Raw genomic sequence first — 18,663 nt, 5'->3', positions numbered from 1 at the left:
TCCCCTCAGGCTTTCTATATTTTTTTCTTTCCAGATTTCCTTAGGGACCTCTTCTTGGTGGACTAGATGATAATTTGTTACGCATTTGCATGGTTCCACCAAACACAGCACATTGGAATAATGAAATACAAATTCTTAGATACAGGTATATTTTAGCTCCAGTTGCCAATATCTGGCACAAAGTAATTGTACATGTTCATCTGAATTACTTCAGAATCAACTATCAAAAATTAGTCACATCCCAGTTCTATTTTAGAGATACACACTTGAGAGATCTCTATGGCAGATAATAATTTTTAATATTCCTTACTCACCATATTAATTGGATCAACTGGTCCAATGCTATTTACATAAACATCAGTTTCAATTACTGTGGGCCTCACTGCAAAATACCAACAAAAAGAATGGTCAAATACATAATTAGGCATTTTTATAAACTGTTCTTAGTTTTAAAGAAATCATAGTAACTAATAATATCTTATCATTTTAATCATTAATCATATTTTATTGTTAGATGTGGAAATATGCCATTACAAAACAACCTTTTCAGTTTACAAATCAATCACAGATAATTACATAAAGATAAAGCACATGAGATAATGCAGAAAAATGACCCTGTAGATTGAAAGTTTCTCTGTTATTGTGGCATGTTTTTAGTCATACATCCTCAGTTAAACTTCATCTGTTTTCCCTTTATGACCTAGTACTTATCACTCATAATCGCAATGCTGTGATTGACCAGGCAAGATGTACTTATTCTTTTAATACACAACCAAGTCTGCCAGGCTGAATATCCATTCCATCTCAGTCTCCTGGTGTTGGCATTTTTCAATCTGACAGACCCCTGAAGCTACCAAACTTCAGTGAAAAACTTGAAGCGTTTTGCAAAATGATGTCTATCAAATTTTAGAACAATATTTTTACCCCTTGCAATTAAAAATACACTTAATAAAACACACAACACTTACAGTTTGCTTTTCCTTAAGCAAAAATTTTATATGGCATACATATTTAATAACACATTTAATTTTAGTACACAAAACTATGTTTCTAGACCTACACAATACTTGAAAATGCAATTCCATTTGCTAGCCATCAAGTAGATATCTTAAATAAAATAGGTCATATGATTCATAGAAGGATTTACAATTTAATGTAGGCTGACTTCTGAAATGAGTTGCTTTAACTGTTTCTCATTTGTATCTGACTAGCTATGAATTGTAGTCAACACATATAAAATTAAGCTAATTATACTTAGATTTACAGAATGACTTTTATGAAAGCCAATTAACAAGACAATAGATTTATTACTTTTGTTTGTAAGTATATTTATTACCATTTACAAGTAATTATAACTGATATAAACAATGTACCACTCTTATATAATGAGATTTCTTTTCAGTTAAACTGATAAATCAGCAAACACTGAGCACTGACTTTTATTTCACATACTCAAAGCTGAACACTGTCTACATTGTGAGGGAAATTGTTCCTGGGACAATTTCATTTACAGGATAAATGTTTTCTACATTTACAGGGTCAAAGTTTACAGGTATAAGTTAGTTCTCCTATCAAGTTTTTTGATATCAACATTTCTTAACCAATTATATAAGTTTTTTGATATCAACATTTCTTAACCAATTATAAGATAAACATATACGTTCAAAAAATATTAACTCTGGCATTTTGCCATGAGTTAATAAAAATGGAGACACCAAAGTTGATAATTGTTAAATATGTATTTGAAAGCCATGAATGCTTTTGTGTTATTCTGTACCCCATTTTGTACACTTGACATGCTATTGAATCTGATCCTTGAATCTGCAGCACCTAAACACAAAGAAGAATAAATGCCAAACTAGACTAAAATATATCATATTAATTTTGAAACCACAGCTGGTTACATGCTTTAAAATATAATTAAGAAAAAAAACCCAGAAATCTGTAATTGCTTCTTAATAATGAGTTATTGTTGCTTTGATTCATACTATGAACAATACTTATGGGTTTACTTAAAACACAGGCTTCTTGGAAATGGACTAAATACTCTTTCTTAGCACTATGATTTTCTCAATCCAAAGTGCATTCAATTGCAAGATATAAGTGATGTTCAAAAACTAAAATGTCATATTTTAATTTAAAACTAGAAAAATGAAACTAACAGGGAATTGTCATTCCAGACTCTAAATATTGTCTTGAAAGTAAGCACAGACTATATTTAATTCATCAATACACATAGAGATCAAGCCCTCTTTCTTTTCAATAGCATAATGATGCATAAGAAAACCATGTACTGCCATGGCATCTCTCTCTCTCTCTCACACACACACACACATACACACACACACATATGTATGTATTATGTATGTATGTATAAGCAGGTAGAAATGACATTGGATTATTTTTGCAAGGTTTCTTTCTGTGCTGTTGTTCTAAGCATTTTGCTTTAAGTTGCTCAACAGGATATATGTAGATATTCTCCCTGTGGGAGCCAGTATATAGAAATAATAGAAGTTCAGGGCAATTTAAATATTATCCAGAAAATAGAAACAGGGAGAAAAATTTAAAAATTAAAAAAGAAAAAAACAGTGTGATCAATAAAGCTTTCACATTCAGATTCCAAGTAACAAAGGCAAAACTTAGGAGAGCTGATTATAGAGGTGGGTAATTGGTGTATCAGTGAGAAAATACAAACTACAATGGATTTTAAAAATGTTTTCTTTATAATTGATTTAAACCATGTTTTCTTGGACACACTATACTAATTTCACTAAGATATCTCTAGCAGATTACATAGCTTTTTGGTCACATTTGTATATTAAAATTAATTTAGGTGAATTAAAACTCTAATTCTGGAGATTTTTATACACTTTTTTTATTGTCACAGAATATGCATTAAGAAAGAGAAATAGCCCACTGATTCAGATATTGCAGTTATCACACTTAGAATCTTTTTCTTTATTTTATGTTATATAAATTTTATTTCAAATTTAAATATTTCATTCAGCCAAGTATATAATTGTTTGTAAATGACATAGGCACAATACCAAGAAGGAACACAACCACCTAGTGTGAGCATTCTTATACAATTAATTGCTTTTGGGTTCTCTTCCATCCTTGCTCATATACAAATGTATTTTTACCAAGCTGTACTCAAATTTCTATACAGATTTCCTTTTTTTTTTTTTTGTCAAAGCAGGTTTTCGTTTTGTTTTTGTTTTAAGAAAGCAAAGCAATGAAAGAATGGTTACTCCACAGGCAGAACAGCTTCTATAAGATTTTCTGAAAGTTTATTCCAGGGAGTCAACTGTTTTTACCTGCAAAAAATTGCTTCTCATAAGGGTACCAACTCTTTCATTCAACCAACACATTCATATGAGATGTGAGTGTATAATTTTTTTCTTGTAATATTCTTGCCTGGTTTAGTTATCAGGATTTTGCTGGCTTAGTAAAATGAGTTGAGTATCACTCTTTCTCTATTTTTCAAAAGAATTTGAGTAAGACTTATATTAGTTCTTTTTTATAGATTTGGTGAAAATCACTAGCAAAGCAGCAAAAATGTAATATTTTTTCTAAACTGGATAATATTTCTTTGAATATATTATTAAGACAGTTGGGAAGGGGGCAGAGTATTCACTGGTAGTGACATATCAATATTATTTTTCTGGATTTGATGACTGTATCATGCTTACATAATTTGAAATAATATAATTATATTATCTTACCTCAATAAAGTTAAAATTGAAGTCCATACAAATGAAGATATCTTTAAAAATCCCAATATATTTAGAAATTAAGTAATATTTAAAAAATAATTCATGAATCAGGAGGAAATCAATTTTTTAAAAATAAAAAGGAAAATTATGTCTCAGGCTATAAAATTGACAAAAATAAAAGAAAATCTTGATCTAGTTAATAGCCTACAGTTATTAAATGTTTTGGACTTATAAACATGTCCCACGAAAGGAAACTCCAGCCCCATATCACATATTGACTTTAAAATAGCTATGATTAACATGTTCCAGCTTCTCTAGACTATACAGCAGAGGTCCTTGAACCAGACAGATGTCAAGCTTGAGTTTAGATACTTTTTCTGAGGCCTAATTTAACAAGGAAATGTCAAACACCACTTGTAAATCAATCTTCCCAGAAAACCAAATGTATCCCAGGTTACATGTGGATATATATGGATGAAAAGGTGATGGGCTGGCAAGATGGCCTAATAGGAAGAGCTCCAGTCTTGCAGCTCCTAGTGAGATCAACACAGAAGGTGGGTGATTTCTGCATTTCCAGCTGAAATGCAGAAGTACCCAGCTCATCTCATTGGGTCTGGTTAGACACTGGGTGCAGCCCATGGAAGGCAAGCTGAAGCAGGGTGAGGCACTATCTCACTTGGGAAGTTCAAGGGATTGAGGAACTCCTTCCCCTAGCCAAGAAAAACCCTGAGGGACTGTGCCATGAGGGACCGTGCATTCCAGCCGAGATACTAAGTTTACCCACAGTCTTCACAATCCTAAGATCAGGAGATTCCCTGGGGTGCCTATGCCACCAGGGCCCTGAGTTTCAAGTACAAAACTGGGTGGCCACTTGGACAGACCACAAGTTAGCTGCAAAAGTGTTGATTCACGCCCCAGTGGAATCTGGAACACCAATGAGACAGAACTGTTCACTGTCCTGGAAAAGGGGCTGAAGCCAGTGAGTCAATTGGTCTAGCTCAGCAGATCCTACCCCGACAGAGCCCAGCAAGCTAAGATCCACTAGCTTGAAATACTTGCTTCCAGAACAACAGTCTGAAGTCGACCTGGGATGCTCAAGCTTGGTGGTGGGAGAGAAGCCAGCATTACTGAGGCTTGAATAGGCAGTCTTCCCCTCACAGTATAAACAGAGCCACCTGTAAGTTAGAACTGGGTGAGGTCCACTGCAGCTCAGCAAAGCCACTGTAGCCAGATTGTCTCTCTAGATTCCTTCTCTCTGGGCAAGGCATCTCTGAAAAAAGGCAGAAGCCCCAGCCAGAAGCTTATAGGTAAAACTCTCATGTCCCTGGGACAGAGCACCTGGGGCATGGGGTAGCTGTGGGTGCAGCTTCAGCAGACTTAAACACTCCTGCCTGCTAGCTCTGAAGAGAGTGGTGGATTTCCCAGCACAGCACTTCTTGAGCTCTGCTAAGAGACAGACTGCCTCCCGAAGTGGATTCCTGACTGAGAAACACCTCATACAGGAGAGCTCTGGCTGGTATCTGGTAGGTGCCTCTCTAGGACGAAGCTCCCTGAGAGAGGAACAGTCCTCAATATTTGCTCTTCTGCAGCCTCTGCTTGTGATACCAAGACAAACAGGGTGTGGAGTGGACCCCCAGGAAACTCCAGCAGAATTGCAGCAGAGGGGCCTTATTGTTAGAAGGAAAACTATCAAACAGAAAGGAATAGCATCAACATCAACAAAAAGGACACCACACAGAAACCCCATCCTAAGGTCACCAACATCAAGATAATAAATCCATGAAGATGAGGAAAAACCAGCACAAAAAGACCGAAAATTCCAAAAATCAGAACACCTCTTCTCCAAAGGATGATAACTCCTCACCAGCAAGGGAACAAAATGGTGGAGGATGAGTTTGATGAATTTTCAAAAGTAGGCTTAAGAAGGTGAGTAATAACAAAATCCTCTGAGCTAAAGGAACATGTTCTAATCCAAAGCAAGGAAGCTAAGAACTTGAAAAAGGGTTAGAGTAATTGCTAACTAGAATAACAAGTGTAGAAAAGAACATAAATGACCTGATGAAAATGAAAAACACAGCACGAGAATTTCATGAAACATACACAAGTAACAGCCAAAACAATCAAGCAGAAGAAAGGATATCAGAGATTGAAGATCAACTTAATAAAATAAAGCATGTAGACAAGATTAGAGAAAAAAGAATAAAAAGGAATGAGCAAAGCCTCTAAGAAATATGGGACTACGTGAAAAGACCAAACCTACATTTGATAGGTGTACCTGAAAGGGATGGGGAGAAGGGAACCAAGACAGAAAACACTCTTCATGATATTATCCAGGAGAACTTCCCCAACCTAGCAAGACAGGACAACATTTAAATTCAGAAGATACAGAGAACACCACCCCCAAGAGGAACCCCAAGACACATAATTGTCAGATTCACCAAGGTTGAAATGAAGGAAAAAATGTTAAGTGCAGCCACAGAGAAAGGTCAGGTTACCAACAAAGAGTAACCCATCAGATTAACAATGGATCTCTCTATAGAAACCCTACAAGCCAGAAGGAAGAGGGGGCCAATATTCAACATTCTTAGAATTTTCAACCCAGAATTTCATATCCAGCCAAACTAAACTTCATAAGCAAAGGAAAAATAAAATCTTTCACAGAGAAGCAAATGCTGAGAGATTTTGTCAACACCAGGCCCATCTTGCAAGAACTCCTGAAGGAAGCACTAAAATTGGAAAGAAAGATCCAGTACCAGCCATTCCAAAACATACCAAATTGTAAAGACCATTAACAGTGTAAAGAAACTGCATCAACTAGTGGGCAAAATAATGACAGCTAGCATCATAATGACAGGATCAAATTTATACTACATTTAAGGTTAATATTGATATTAACTTTAAATATAAATGGGGTAAATGCCACAATTGAAAGACACAAATAGGCAAATTGGATAAAGATTCAAGACCCATCAGTGTGCTGTATTCAGGAGACCCAACTCATGGACAAAGACACACATGGGCTCAAAATCAAGGGATGGAGAAACATTTACCAAGCAAATGGAAAGCAAAAAAATAAAATAGCAGGGTTTGCAAATCCTAGTCTCTGATAAAACAGACTGTAAACCAACCAAGAGCGAAAAAGACAAAGAACCTCATTAAATAATGATGAAGGGATCAATGCAACAAGAAGAGCTAATTATTCTAATATATATACATCCAATACAGGAGCACCCAGATTCATAAAGCAAGTTCTTACAGAGCTACAAAGAGAATTAGATTCCAACACAGTAATAATGGGAGACTCTAACACCCCAATTTCAGTATTAAACTGACCAACAAGACAGAAAATGGACAAGGATATTAAGGACTTGAACTGAGCTCTGGACCAAGCAGACCTAACAGACATCTACAGAACTCTCCCCTCCAAATCAACAGAATATAAATTCTTCTCAGCACCACATTGCACCCTAACATCACAATTAAAATTGTTACCAACATCACAATTAAACAAACTAGAGAAGCAAGAGCAAACAAATTAAAAAGCCAGCCGAAGACAAGAAATAACTAAGATTAGAGCTGAACTGAAGGAGATAGAGACGGGAAAGACCCTTCAAAAAAATACCAATGAATCCAGGAGCTGGTTTTCTGAAAAGACATGAAATAGATCACTAGCCAGACTTAAAGAAGAAAAGAGAGAATAATCAAATAGTTGCAATAGAAAGTGATAAAGGGGAGATTACCACTGTTCCCACAGAAATAAAAACTACCATCAGACAATACTATAAACATGTCTACACAAATAAACTAGAAAAATTTGGAAGAAATGGATAAATTCCTGGACACATACACCCTCCCAATACTAAACCAGGAAGAAGTCGAGTCACTGAATAGGCCAATAACGAGATCTGAAATTAAGGCAGTTATTAATAGCCTACCAACTAATAAAGCCCAGGACCAGATAGATTCACAGCCAAATTCTATCAGAGGTACAGAGAAGAGCCGGTACCATTGCTACTAAAACTATTTCAAACAATAGAAAAAGAGGGACTTCTCACTAACTAATTTTATGAGGCCAGCATCATCCTGATACCAAAACTGGCAGAGACACAAGAAAGAAAGAAAATTTCAGGCACATATCCCTGATGAACATTGATGCAAAAATTCTCAACAAAATACTGGCAAACTGAATCCAGCAACACATTAAAAAGCTTATCCAACATGACCAAGTCAGCTTCATCCCTGGGATGCAAGGCTGGTTCAACATATGCAAATAAATAAATGTAATCCATCACATAAATAGAACTACTGACAAAAAAAAAAAACCATGATTATCTCAATAGATGCAGAAAAGGCCTTTGAAAAAAAAAATTCAATACCCTTTAATGCTAAAACTCTCAGAAAACTAGGTATTGCTGGAAAATTATCTCAAAATAATAAGAGTTATTTCTGACAAACCCACATCCAAAATCATACGGAATGGGCAAAAGCTGGAAGCATTCCCTTTGAAAACAGGCACAAGTCAAATATGCCCTCTCTCCCCACTCTTATTCAACATAGTATTGGAAGTTCTGGCCAGTACAACCAGGTGAGAGAAAAAAATTAAGTGTATTCAAATAGGAAGAGAGAAAGTCAAATTGTCTTTGTTTGCAGGTGACATGATTGTATGTTTAGAAAACCCAATTGCCTCAACCCAAAATCTCCAAAAGCTAATAAGCAACTTCAGCAAAGTATCAGTATAAAAATTAATGTGCAAAAATCACAACCATTTCTATACACCAATAATAGAAAAACAGAGAGCCAGATCATAAGTGAACTCTCATTCACAATAGCTACAAAGGGAATAAAAGACCAGAATACCACTTACAAGGGATGTGAAGGACCTCTTAAAGGAGAACTACAAACAACTGCTCAAGAAAATAAGGAAGGACATAAAGAAATGGAAAACCATTCCATGCTCATGGATAGGAAGAATCAATATTGGGGAAATGGCATACTGCTCAAAATAATTTATATATTCAGTGCTATCTCCATCAGTGCTATACCATTCATTTTCATCACAGAATTAGAAAAAACTACTTAAAATTTCATATGGAATCAGAAAGAGCCTGTACAGCCAAGACAGTCTTAAGCAAAAAGATCAAAGCTGGAGTCATCACACTACTGATTTCAAACTATACTACAAGGTTATGGTAACCAAAACAGCATGGTACTGGTACCAAACTAATACATAGACCAACAGAACAGAACAGAACTGAGTCCTCAGAAAGAGCACCACACATCTATGACCATCTGATCTTTGACAAACCTGACAAAAACAAGGAACAGGGAAAGGATTCCCAATTTAATAAATGATGTTCACAAATCTGGCTAGCCATATGCAGGAAACTGAAACAAACCTGCAAGTTCTGCACATGTATCCTAGAACTTAAAGTATAATAATAATAAAAAAATAATGTCAGAAAAAAAAAAGAATAGGTACATAGGCATGAGTAGTTTCTTAAGGCTGTGCTGTCTAATATCATAGCTAGCAGAAACATATGGCAGTTTAAATTTTAATAGAAATAAAAATTTTCTTAACCACACTAATCACATTTCAAGCACAGAACAGCCACTTGTGGCTAGTGCTTACAAAAACGGGTAATGTGTAACAAGATTTCTATCATTTCAGTACATTTTACTGAACAGTGTATACCAGTGGTTCTCACTGAGAATGGCATGTTCTCTGTAAGTTACTTTAAAAATTTCTGGGTAGCTGTTTGTGTTCATCACAAAAATTGAGACTGTTAGTAATAATTTTTAGTGGATGAAGTCCTTGAACTTCATAAAACAGTCACATAAAATGAAAAAATGTTCCACATTTAACAAGATTTTGAATATCCTGTCTAGCATTCATATACATAAAATAGTATGCCTTATAGTCTGAACTTAGAAGATATAATTGTTTTACATATAAACACCAAGTATTTTTGTGTTTGCCAAGAATTCCTGGAAAAATTCTGGAATTTTTCCAGAATTCAGTATTACATAAAACACAGGAAGATTGTATTCATTTTATTCTGATATTTACAAAATATTGTACACCATTTTCGAAAGCCATATCACCAATTACTATGTTGCTGGTAATACTGGAGTCACTGATAAGACACACTTATATCTCTTGACTTACTTGGGTTTTCCAGTACACAGTCATCTGTGTATAAATGCAAGAATCTGGCAGCTTAATCTTTTCTTTCAGTGTAGTTAAATCTGAGCATTTTCATATAGAATGCAAAATATTTCATTATAAATTACTTTTTGCATGTTACAATACAGGTGTCCTATATATTCCACTATGCAATACACACACACCATATATCTATATTTAAAATATATATATTTCTTAAAAAATATATATAAAATATATATATATATTGTATATATTTTTTCCCCCACGAACATCTTCTCAGGAAAATTGAAGGCTGGTTTTTCATTCTGTACTTTAGGCAGCAGACTTGGCAACCTGCTCTTGCTCCCACAGCTGATTGAGGAAAGGAAAGAGAAGTAATAGGACTTAAAGAATAAAGAGCAGAGGAAGAAAGTGCTACTATTTAGCACTTTTAGGATATTTTATTTTCCTGTGGGTATAAAGCAAGTCAAAAGAAAATAACTTGGTTAGCAGCATCTCAAAAGTTTTTTGACCTCAAGACAGTTGTGCATCAGCAGCACCTATCTTCAAACAAGACTGCTAATGAAACGAGTTAAGGCAGGTGGAAGATACAGAAAAGCATCCAGATTTCCCAAGCTGGGGAAGTGAGCCACATAAAATGCCTATGAAAAACAACAAAAATTATTTATACCTTCTAACCATAAAAGTCATTATTTATATGTCTACCCCTTAACTTACACCTAAGGCCAGTTGGTGTTAGCCCAAAAAGAAATAACAAGTAACAAGACCAAGGTTGCAACTATGTTGAGTTAAAACACATAGACAAATTTTCTTTATATCTCCCCTACTTCCCAATCACTGGAAACATAGAAGAGGTAGGGATGAAATAAAACAACAGGCCACACTACTCCCTTCCTAACCATCCTCTGACCCTCACAGTGTCTCTTTAGTGGTGCCTGTCTGCCCTGTGTCTCAGGACAGGATGTCTTTTAATCTGAATATTAAATGTTTATATTAATTTGAACTAGTTTAATAACTGAAACTGTTCGGAAAGCCATAGAATCTACTTGAAAAGTTCTTAAGAAGTAGGAAAATAGTCTGTGCTTGGTGACTTAACACCAGCGATCCCAGCACTTTGGGAGGCTGCAGGCAGATAGCTGAGCTCAGGAGTTTGAGACCAGCATGGGCAACATGGTGAAACCACGTCTCCACAAAAAATACAAAAATTAGCGGGGTGAGGTGTTGCATGCTTGTAGTCCCAGTTCTCAGCAGGCTGAGGTAAGAGGATCAGCTAAGCCCCAGGATGTTGAGGCTTTAGTGAGCTGTGATCATGCCACTGCACTCAAGCCTAGATGACAGCCTGAGACCCTGTCTCAAAACCAAAGCAAAAAAAAGGAAAATAATATTTACCATAAAGCAATAGAAGCTTAACTAGATGAACAAAACCTTTTTATGTTAATTCTCCATTAAGTTTGGAAGACCTCAGTAAGTTGCTAATATAAGTTTTCGTAGTATCACCAAAGACAAAGGGCACAGAAATGTATTTTGGACAGAAAGGAACACATACAAAAAATACTTCAATAATTAAGCCACCATGATGTATACTAAGATGCACAGAAATTATTGCTGCTAAGCATGATACAGTTATGAAAGTATCCAGGACATAGTTAATCTAATGTATTAAACATAGTGATAATATCACAAGTGTAAATAAATTTTGAACATTCATATCTTGATCTGAAATAAATGTACTTAAAATGCAAAATTCATGGAGTAGGGCAACTGTCAAAATACCCACAGATGGACTAAAAAAGACTATATACAATGGATTCTATTCTCCAAATACCTGATAAATATTAAGAGAACCTAGTTTATATTTTAGGCAATGATTTCGCAATTAGGAATACAGTGATTTATAGTTTTAAGGAACATACATTAGAGAAAACAGACATAAAGAATTAGTAAAGTATGAGGAGTAAAACAGAAATACAGACTGCTGATGCTTCCTTTGTTGTTTAATCGATATCAAAATATCCATTCCAATAAAGATGACTATAAAATTTATTTTTTAATAAACATCCACAGACGATGAAGAAAACAGGGCAACTAAGATCGCCAGAATTTGATGTAACAATTTCCTGAAAACAATGAAAATGAGGTGAGTTCTACACTATTTTTTGGCCTTTTTTTCCCATTGGTATATTCGCTGTTTGACAGCTCACCAATTGGCTGAACAAAACAGAGCAGCTCAGAGCTTTTAGCTCTCGTATTTGGCTGGAGAGACAAAACTTGGCATTAAGGGCTATCAGGACTGCTAGGACTTGCCTGGAACACACACACACACACACACACACACACACACACACAGCATCTAACTGGACATTCTACCTGTGATTTTCCCTTAAGGCATTTGCTGATTTCTAAATCATAGATATGTGATTCTGACAAATCAAGTACAAGCAGCTCCTAAGCATCTAAGGCATCATGAATATTTTAGGAATATCTGGCAAGACAAGGGGAGGGGTTCCTGTTATAAACCTCAGGATGTCAGTCTAGACATCTCAAATGGTTGTGTCTTGGGCAAAAGAAAAGTTTTACCAAAGGACATATACCAGTTCTGAGTCAATGACAGGGATTTCTTTACTCAATCTCACTACTGAAACAAAATTAACTCTTCTCCAGAAGAAAATAATGTCATGTAGAATCTTCATTATCTTTAACATACCCTACTCACATTCAACACAGAATTAATAAACATTCCATGAAATAGAACCAAATCACCTTAAACCAAGAGATACAATGCAAAAGAAAATTTTAAAAAGTTACGCAAGTGATCAAGACATTGTAGTTGGCAACGATTTTAAAATAACTTTTGTTCATATGTATAAGAATATAGATGAAATAATGGCAAATATTATAGAATATCTGAAATTGATTTTAAAATTTGGTGTAAATACTACCGGTAAAAAATATTGAAGTGGAGATGAGGTAGGTAATAAAGAGCAGATTGAAACACAAATAGAGTACAAAGAAAATTATAGAAGAATAAGATGTAGTGACAAGGCAGAGGTCAAACATACCTGCAATCGGAGTTGCAGAGAAATGGAGACAGAAGAAAAATGTCTGAAGAAATATAGGCCAACAATTTCAAAAGCAGCTAAGTTTCAACCCACAGATTCAAGAGACCCCGTAAACTCCTCAATATAAATCTCAAAACAAAACAAATTTAAGAACACTAAAATAAAATGGTAGAAAATCAAAGACTAAGGAAATGTTAAAATTTTCCATAGATAAAATAAGTTTTATCTTCAAAATAGGAACATAATGTTGAATGTGACTCTGCAACAGAATAGTAATAGTCAGAGAAATTGAGTGATATTTATGAAGTTTGGAAAGGAAGTAACAGGGTTTCCATATCTATTGGAAATATCGCTCAAAAAGAAGGCAATACAAAATAATTTTCATATAAAACTGAAGTACTTCATTTTGAGAGACTTGTACCAAAAGAAATACTAGAGATAAAATATTTTTAAATGGAAATAGAGCATTTAAGAAAGGAAATAACACCAGAAAGGATGTCATTGGTTTAAGTTAATTGCTTTTGAACACTTTAAAACAATAATAATAAAATCAATGTAGAATAAAATATGTGGACATAGTGGCAAAATGGCACTGCAGTTTATCAAAAACGTCTGAAATTGCTTTAAATTATGATAAAGTTACTGATTTGTGTTTAAATATAATAAAGTAAAAAATGGATGTTTTAATCACTAAAATTTATAAATGAATGTGTATACAAGGCAATAATGGATAAAATAACACTGTGCATATTTAATGAATTCAAAAGGGAAAGAATAGAAAAAATATAAGCAGTAGAGAACAAATCAAATAGATTAACAAAAGAATAAAAAGGTAGATTTGACACAAAATATTTAATAATTACATTAACCATATCTGCATTAATAACTTCATTTAAAAGAAAGTAATTATCAGACTTGAATACTAGGAAACAGAAACAATATATATATTTTTGTTTTCTAAAAGAAATTACTTAACAAAGAAAACAAAAGTACTGAAAAGTAAAGGATGAAAAAAGATATTAAAAAGTCAAATCATAACCCAAAGAAAGCAAATATAGATATATAATACCAATTAAATTAAATGCTATAGAAAAATGTGTTCTACAGTGCAGAATTATTATTTCCTAATGATAAAACTGCTGTTCAACAGTAGCTGTACAGTCCCAAAGAAAATGTGGTACATATATGCAATTGAGTACTATTCAGCCACAAAAAAAACATAAGATTCTGTCATTTGCAACAACATGGATGGAACTGGAAGACATTATGTTAAGTGAAATAAGCCAGGCACAGAAAGACAAACTTCAGGTGTTCTTACTCATTTATAGGAGTTAAAAACCAAAACAATTGAACTCATAGAGTTAGAATAGAATGATGGTTACCAGAGACTAGTGAAGTGGGGGAGTGGGAATATTTAGTGGGTATAAAAATATAGTCAGAATAAATAATATCTATTATTTGATAGTATAAGAGGGTGATTACAATAAATAATAATATGCATTTAAAATATAACCAAAAGATTATAACTTGAATGTTTGTACCAAAAATAAATGACAGATATTTGAGGTGAATACCCCATTTATCCTGATATGATTATTACACATTATATGCATATATCAAAATGTCTCATGTACCTCATAAATATATACATCCACTATATACCCATAAAAATTAAAAGTAAAACATTTTTTTAAAAAAGGAGACACAACACCCTACATTTGTGTGTAGCTAATACAGTTTCAATATGTATAAAGCAAAAACTTACTGGACTAAAAATGTTTTAAAAGGCTAAGTAAATGATTGTAGTTAGAGACTTTTAACATACCTCTTTCAGTAGATGTATAGATTATTTGAACAAGAGTCATAAATCTGACTCAAATATGTTCTCAGACACAGATTAAATCAATGTATAAACCAATAACAAAAACACACCTGGAACACAGGCTAATTTTCAAAATTAAACCATGTTCACTAACTACTCCATATGATAAAGAAGAAGTTACAAAGGAATAAATTGTAAAACTCTAAAGCAGTACGTGAGAAAATTTACATAAACGTCCTATGTCTTTATCTCCTAATATTTCCTTCAAAAATGTAAAAAAAAACAAAAAGGGAAAAACAAAAGTAATCGAAATTTCAGTCCTCTGCATAACTTAAAGACAAAAAATACCCACATTTCAAAATGACTATAAAAGTTATACAAACAAAACCCCAAATACCAAATCATGGAAAGAAATCGCTCAAATATTGTCTTACCTCTACTCTAAGGCAATACTTTATGATGGATACAGCAGCCTGAAATAGGCTCTGTAGAAGACAGAGGGAGTCAATGGTGGGCCTAAAGTAGATCCCCAAGACCACTAGAGAAAATAATTGTATCATTAATATGAAAGCATTTAAGAATGTATTTGGAGAGGAGCACAAGAACTCAGAGGAAAAAGATCTTTAAGTATGTGTGATGTGAAAGAGATGTTCAAAACAGGTTGTTTCTGGGCCAAGAAAAATGTCAAAAACAAAAACAGAAGTGAGCTTAAGAAACTGTACAGTGACAAGGAAAAGTCAAGGGGAGTACTTTGTGCTTCTACAAGGAAAAGAAGAATCAATTAAATGGAAGTAATAGAATTTCTCCCCCACTACAAAATAAATATACTCCAATACCACAATCAAATCCAAAGTATCTGAACTTTATAATCATGACATTAAGATATACCAATAAGCTAAGGATCTTGTAAAACACCCGCAAACCACAAAACGAAAAGGACAAAATAATTATTGCAGAAATAGGATATCAAAATCCAATATAGCTCAATTGTGGAAAATTCTCACCCAAAATAATAAGTAGAAGAAACCATAAGAAAGTACTCCCTACAGTTAAGTGTATTCAAACAAAAATGTAGGAATAAGAAAAAATCATCTTGAATAAAATAATTTGGAAACTAAGCAAGATAAATACATTCCTCTCTCTCTCTCTCTCTCTCTCTCTCTCTCTCTCTCTCTCTCTCTCTCTCACACACACACACACACACACACACACAGACACACACACATATACAAACAGGAAGAAATAAAAAAAATTGGACTTTATAAAAGAAAAGAAAAAGACAAAATTATGGTGATCAATAAATCAACTAAAACAGTTTAATAGCAGGAAAATAATGAAGAGAATACAAATGATATTAACAGAAGTCAGAATGTCAAAGAGAATATCATGCAAATATAAGGCAGGCAAAGTGTGACTAACATACCTACAGTGGGAATTCATAAAGAAGAAAACCAACAATGTAATAGAACAAATATTCAATTTTACATTTCTAAATATATATATAAGTAAATAAATTTTCCCAAGGTTGAAAGAAAACTTGAAATTACATTTTGAAAAAAGATGTATCAGTGTCTAGAAAAGAGATTACCCAAATTGAACTACTCTGAAACATTTACTAAGAAAAGAATTCAGTGGAAAGCTTTTAAAATAAATCCAAATGGCCTGTAGGAGAAAAAACAAGATTAAATAAATTACAAGGGCTGAATAATAGACTGACATTAGACTTTTCAAAAATAACACACAAAGGGAGTTACCAGTTATGATTAGGCTATTAAAGTGAAAACTCAATGGAAAAATATATATAAACTGAGGATTTTGTATGTAGCCACTACATCCTTCAAATTTTCAGTCAATCAAAAAATAAGTTTTACATATAACAACTTTTGAAAATCTACTCGAGAGATATGACTAAAATAACTTTAGCAAAATATACCAACGATGAGAATTTTTTTATTATTATTTAACTTGTATTTTAGGTTCCAGGGTACATGTTTGTTACATAGGTGAACTCATGTCACAGGGGTTTGTCATAGAGATTATTTTATCACCCAGGTATGAAGCCCACTACCTTTTTTACTCCTCTTCCCCTTCCTACTCTCCACCATCAAGTAGACTGGAGTGTCTCTTGTTTCCTTCTTTGTGTTCATGAATTCTCATCATTTAGCTCCCAGTTATAGGTGAGAATGGATGGTATTTCGTTTTGTGTTCCTGTGTAAATTTCATAAATATAATAGCCTCTAGCCTATGTTGATAGAGCCTAAAGACTAAAACAAAGATTGAGAAAATGGTGTTAAACAAATTTACAAACATTATATGTTGTGACAAAGCAGAAAATATGTAACTAAAAATAATAAAACTAAGAAGAGAGAAAAAAAATAGAAAAATCTCATTCATTGTTATATAGACAGTATGTGGGGGTTAAATAGTATCAATAACAACCGAGAATCCTGAGGAAGGGCCAATAAATGGAGGACTAAGGCTATTAAGATCCAAGTAAAAGGGTAAAACTAGAACAAAAACATGAAACTTCCAAAATACTAAAATAAAACGAACATCAATTAAATGCAAGAAGTTCACTGCTCAGATAGATACATAACAAATACTACTAATATATGATGCCAGAGTTCAGCATAAAATTCACACTTTTGTTTCTTTTTCCTTTCAGCATTCAATTTCTTAAGCACACTTCTCTCTAGCTTTCTGACATTTTTCTCTGCACAGAAAAAACTCGTTTTGAAGACTGTGTTTTTACATCACACATATTGTAGATGTGCAAAGAAAGAAGAAACTCTAGCAAAATAAGAAGAGAAGGTAACCAAAAAAGTGTCTTTAAAAAAGATGGTTAAGCAAACATCATAACTACCAGTGAAATAGGGATTGCTTTTCCTGATATCAGGAACAATTTGAGTTATTCAACATTATATTCTAGTCTTACCCAGTGCAATATGGCATGAAAAAGTATAATTTTGGAAGTGAGAATATAAAATATTCATTATTGCAAAAATGGTCATTATTCTCTATCTTATAAAAATCCAGGAGAATCTAAAAATAAATAATTAAAATTGATAAATTTAGCAAGGCTTCCAAGAACAGTAAAAAATCTTTTATATTTCTCCATACTGGTAATACAAATCAGAAAATAACTTTAAAAAGATGAATTTATGCTTGCATCAAAAAAATGCCAAATGTGGGTGAAGGGGAGAAAGGAAGCAAAACACACTGCCATGTGTGTACCTGTGCAACTGTCTTGCATGTTCTGCACATGGACCCCAAAACCTAAAATGCAATAAAAAATTAAAAAAAAACTCCAAATAGAAAAAAATTAAATCTAACACAACACATGCAATATTAATTTATGGAAAACATTAACAGAAAACAAATATATAAATAGAACAATATATGATGTTCTCATGAATTTGGTATGGTAAAAATTGAATTTGTTAAAAATTTCAATTTCCATATATTGATTGATGACTAAGGACATATATGATTTATAAATTTTTTGTTTTAAGGAATCATACAGAAAAGTTACAATTTAATTAAGTTTTAAAATGTATGCATAACTTCCAAAGACCAAAAATAACAATGTTGAAGAAGTACAAAGTTGATTACCTGTACTAACTATACAACAAGAGTTATAATTCTATATTAATTAGAACAGTCAGTTCCAGTTTTGCACAAAATTGGAACTCTGACTTATCTTTCAAATACTGGCTCTTTTATGATGTACTGCTCAGTCTTTTAGACAGTTTTATCAAAACTTTGTCAGATATTGTAGCAGCTGGAAAATAATTACATATTTTTTTCTCTTTTTATTATTTCAGACTGTGAACTCCTCAAAACATTAGTGACCATTCCAACCAATAATCCTTAAATCCAGCAGATCCTCTGACATACATC

At 33.4% G+C, this 18,663-nt stretch overlaps 1 protein-coding gene across 3 annotated transcripts in view; it reads right to left on the bottom strand.

Moving 5' to 3' along the window:
• The window catches only part of GABRG1 (gamma-aminobutyric acid type A receptor subunit gamma1), an 84,103-nt gene that overhangs the window by 41,990 nt on the left and 23,450 nt on the right, over positions 1-18,663 (bottom strand). For all 3 annotated transcript variants that reach the window (XM_035293789.3, XM_035293790.3, XM_035293788.3), the window contains exon 3: positions 315-382. In XM_035293789.3, coding sequence (XP_035149680.2) covers positions 315-317 — 3 coding nt within the window. In that variant the 5' untranslated portion in view covers positions 318-382. The remainder of the gene's footprint in view (positions 1-314; positions 383-18,663) is intronic.

The sequence above is a fragment of the Callithrix jacchus genome, chromosome 3 (assembly GCF_049354715.1).
Source record: "Callithrix jacchus isolate 240 chromosome 3, calJac240_pri, whole genome shotgun sequence".
Lineage (NCBI taxonomy): Eukaryota > Metazoa > Chordata > Mammalia > Primates > Cebidae > Callithrix > Callithrix jacchus.
This window is presented reverse-complemented; position numbering and strand designations above follow the sequence as displayed.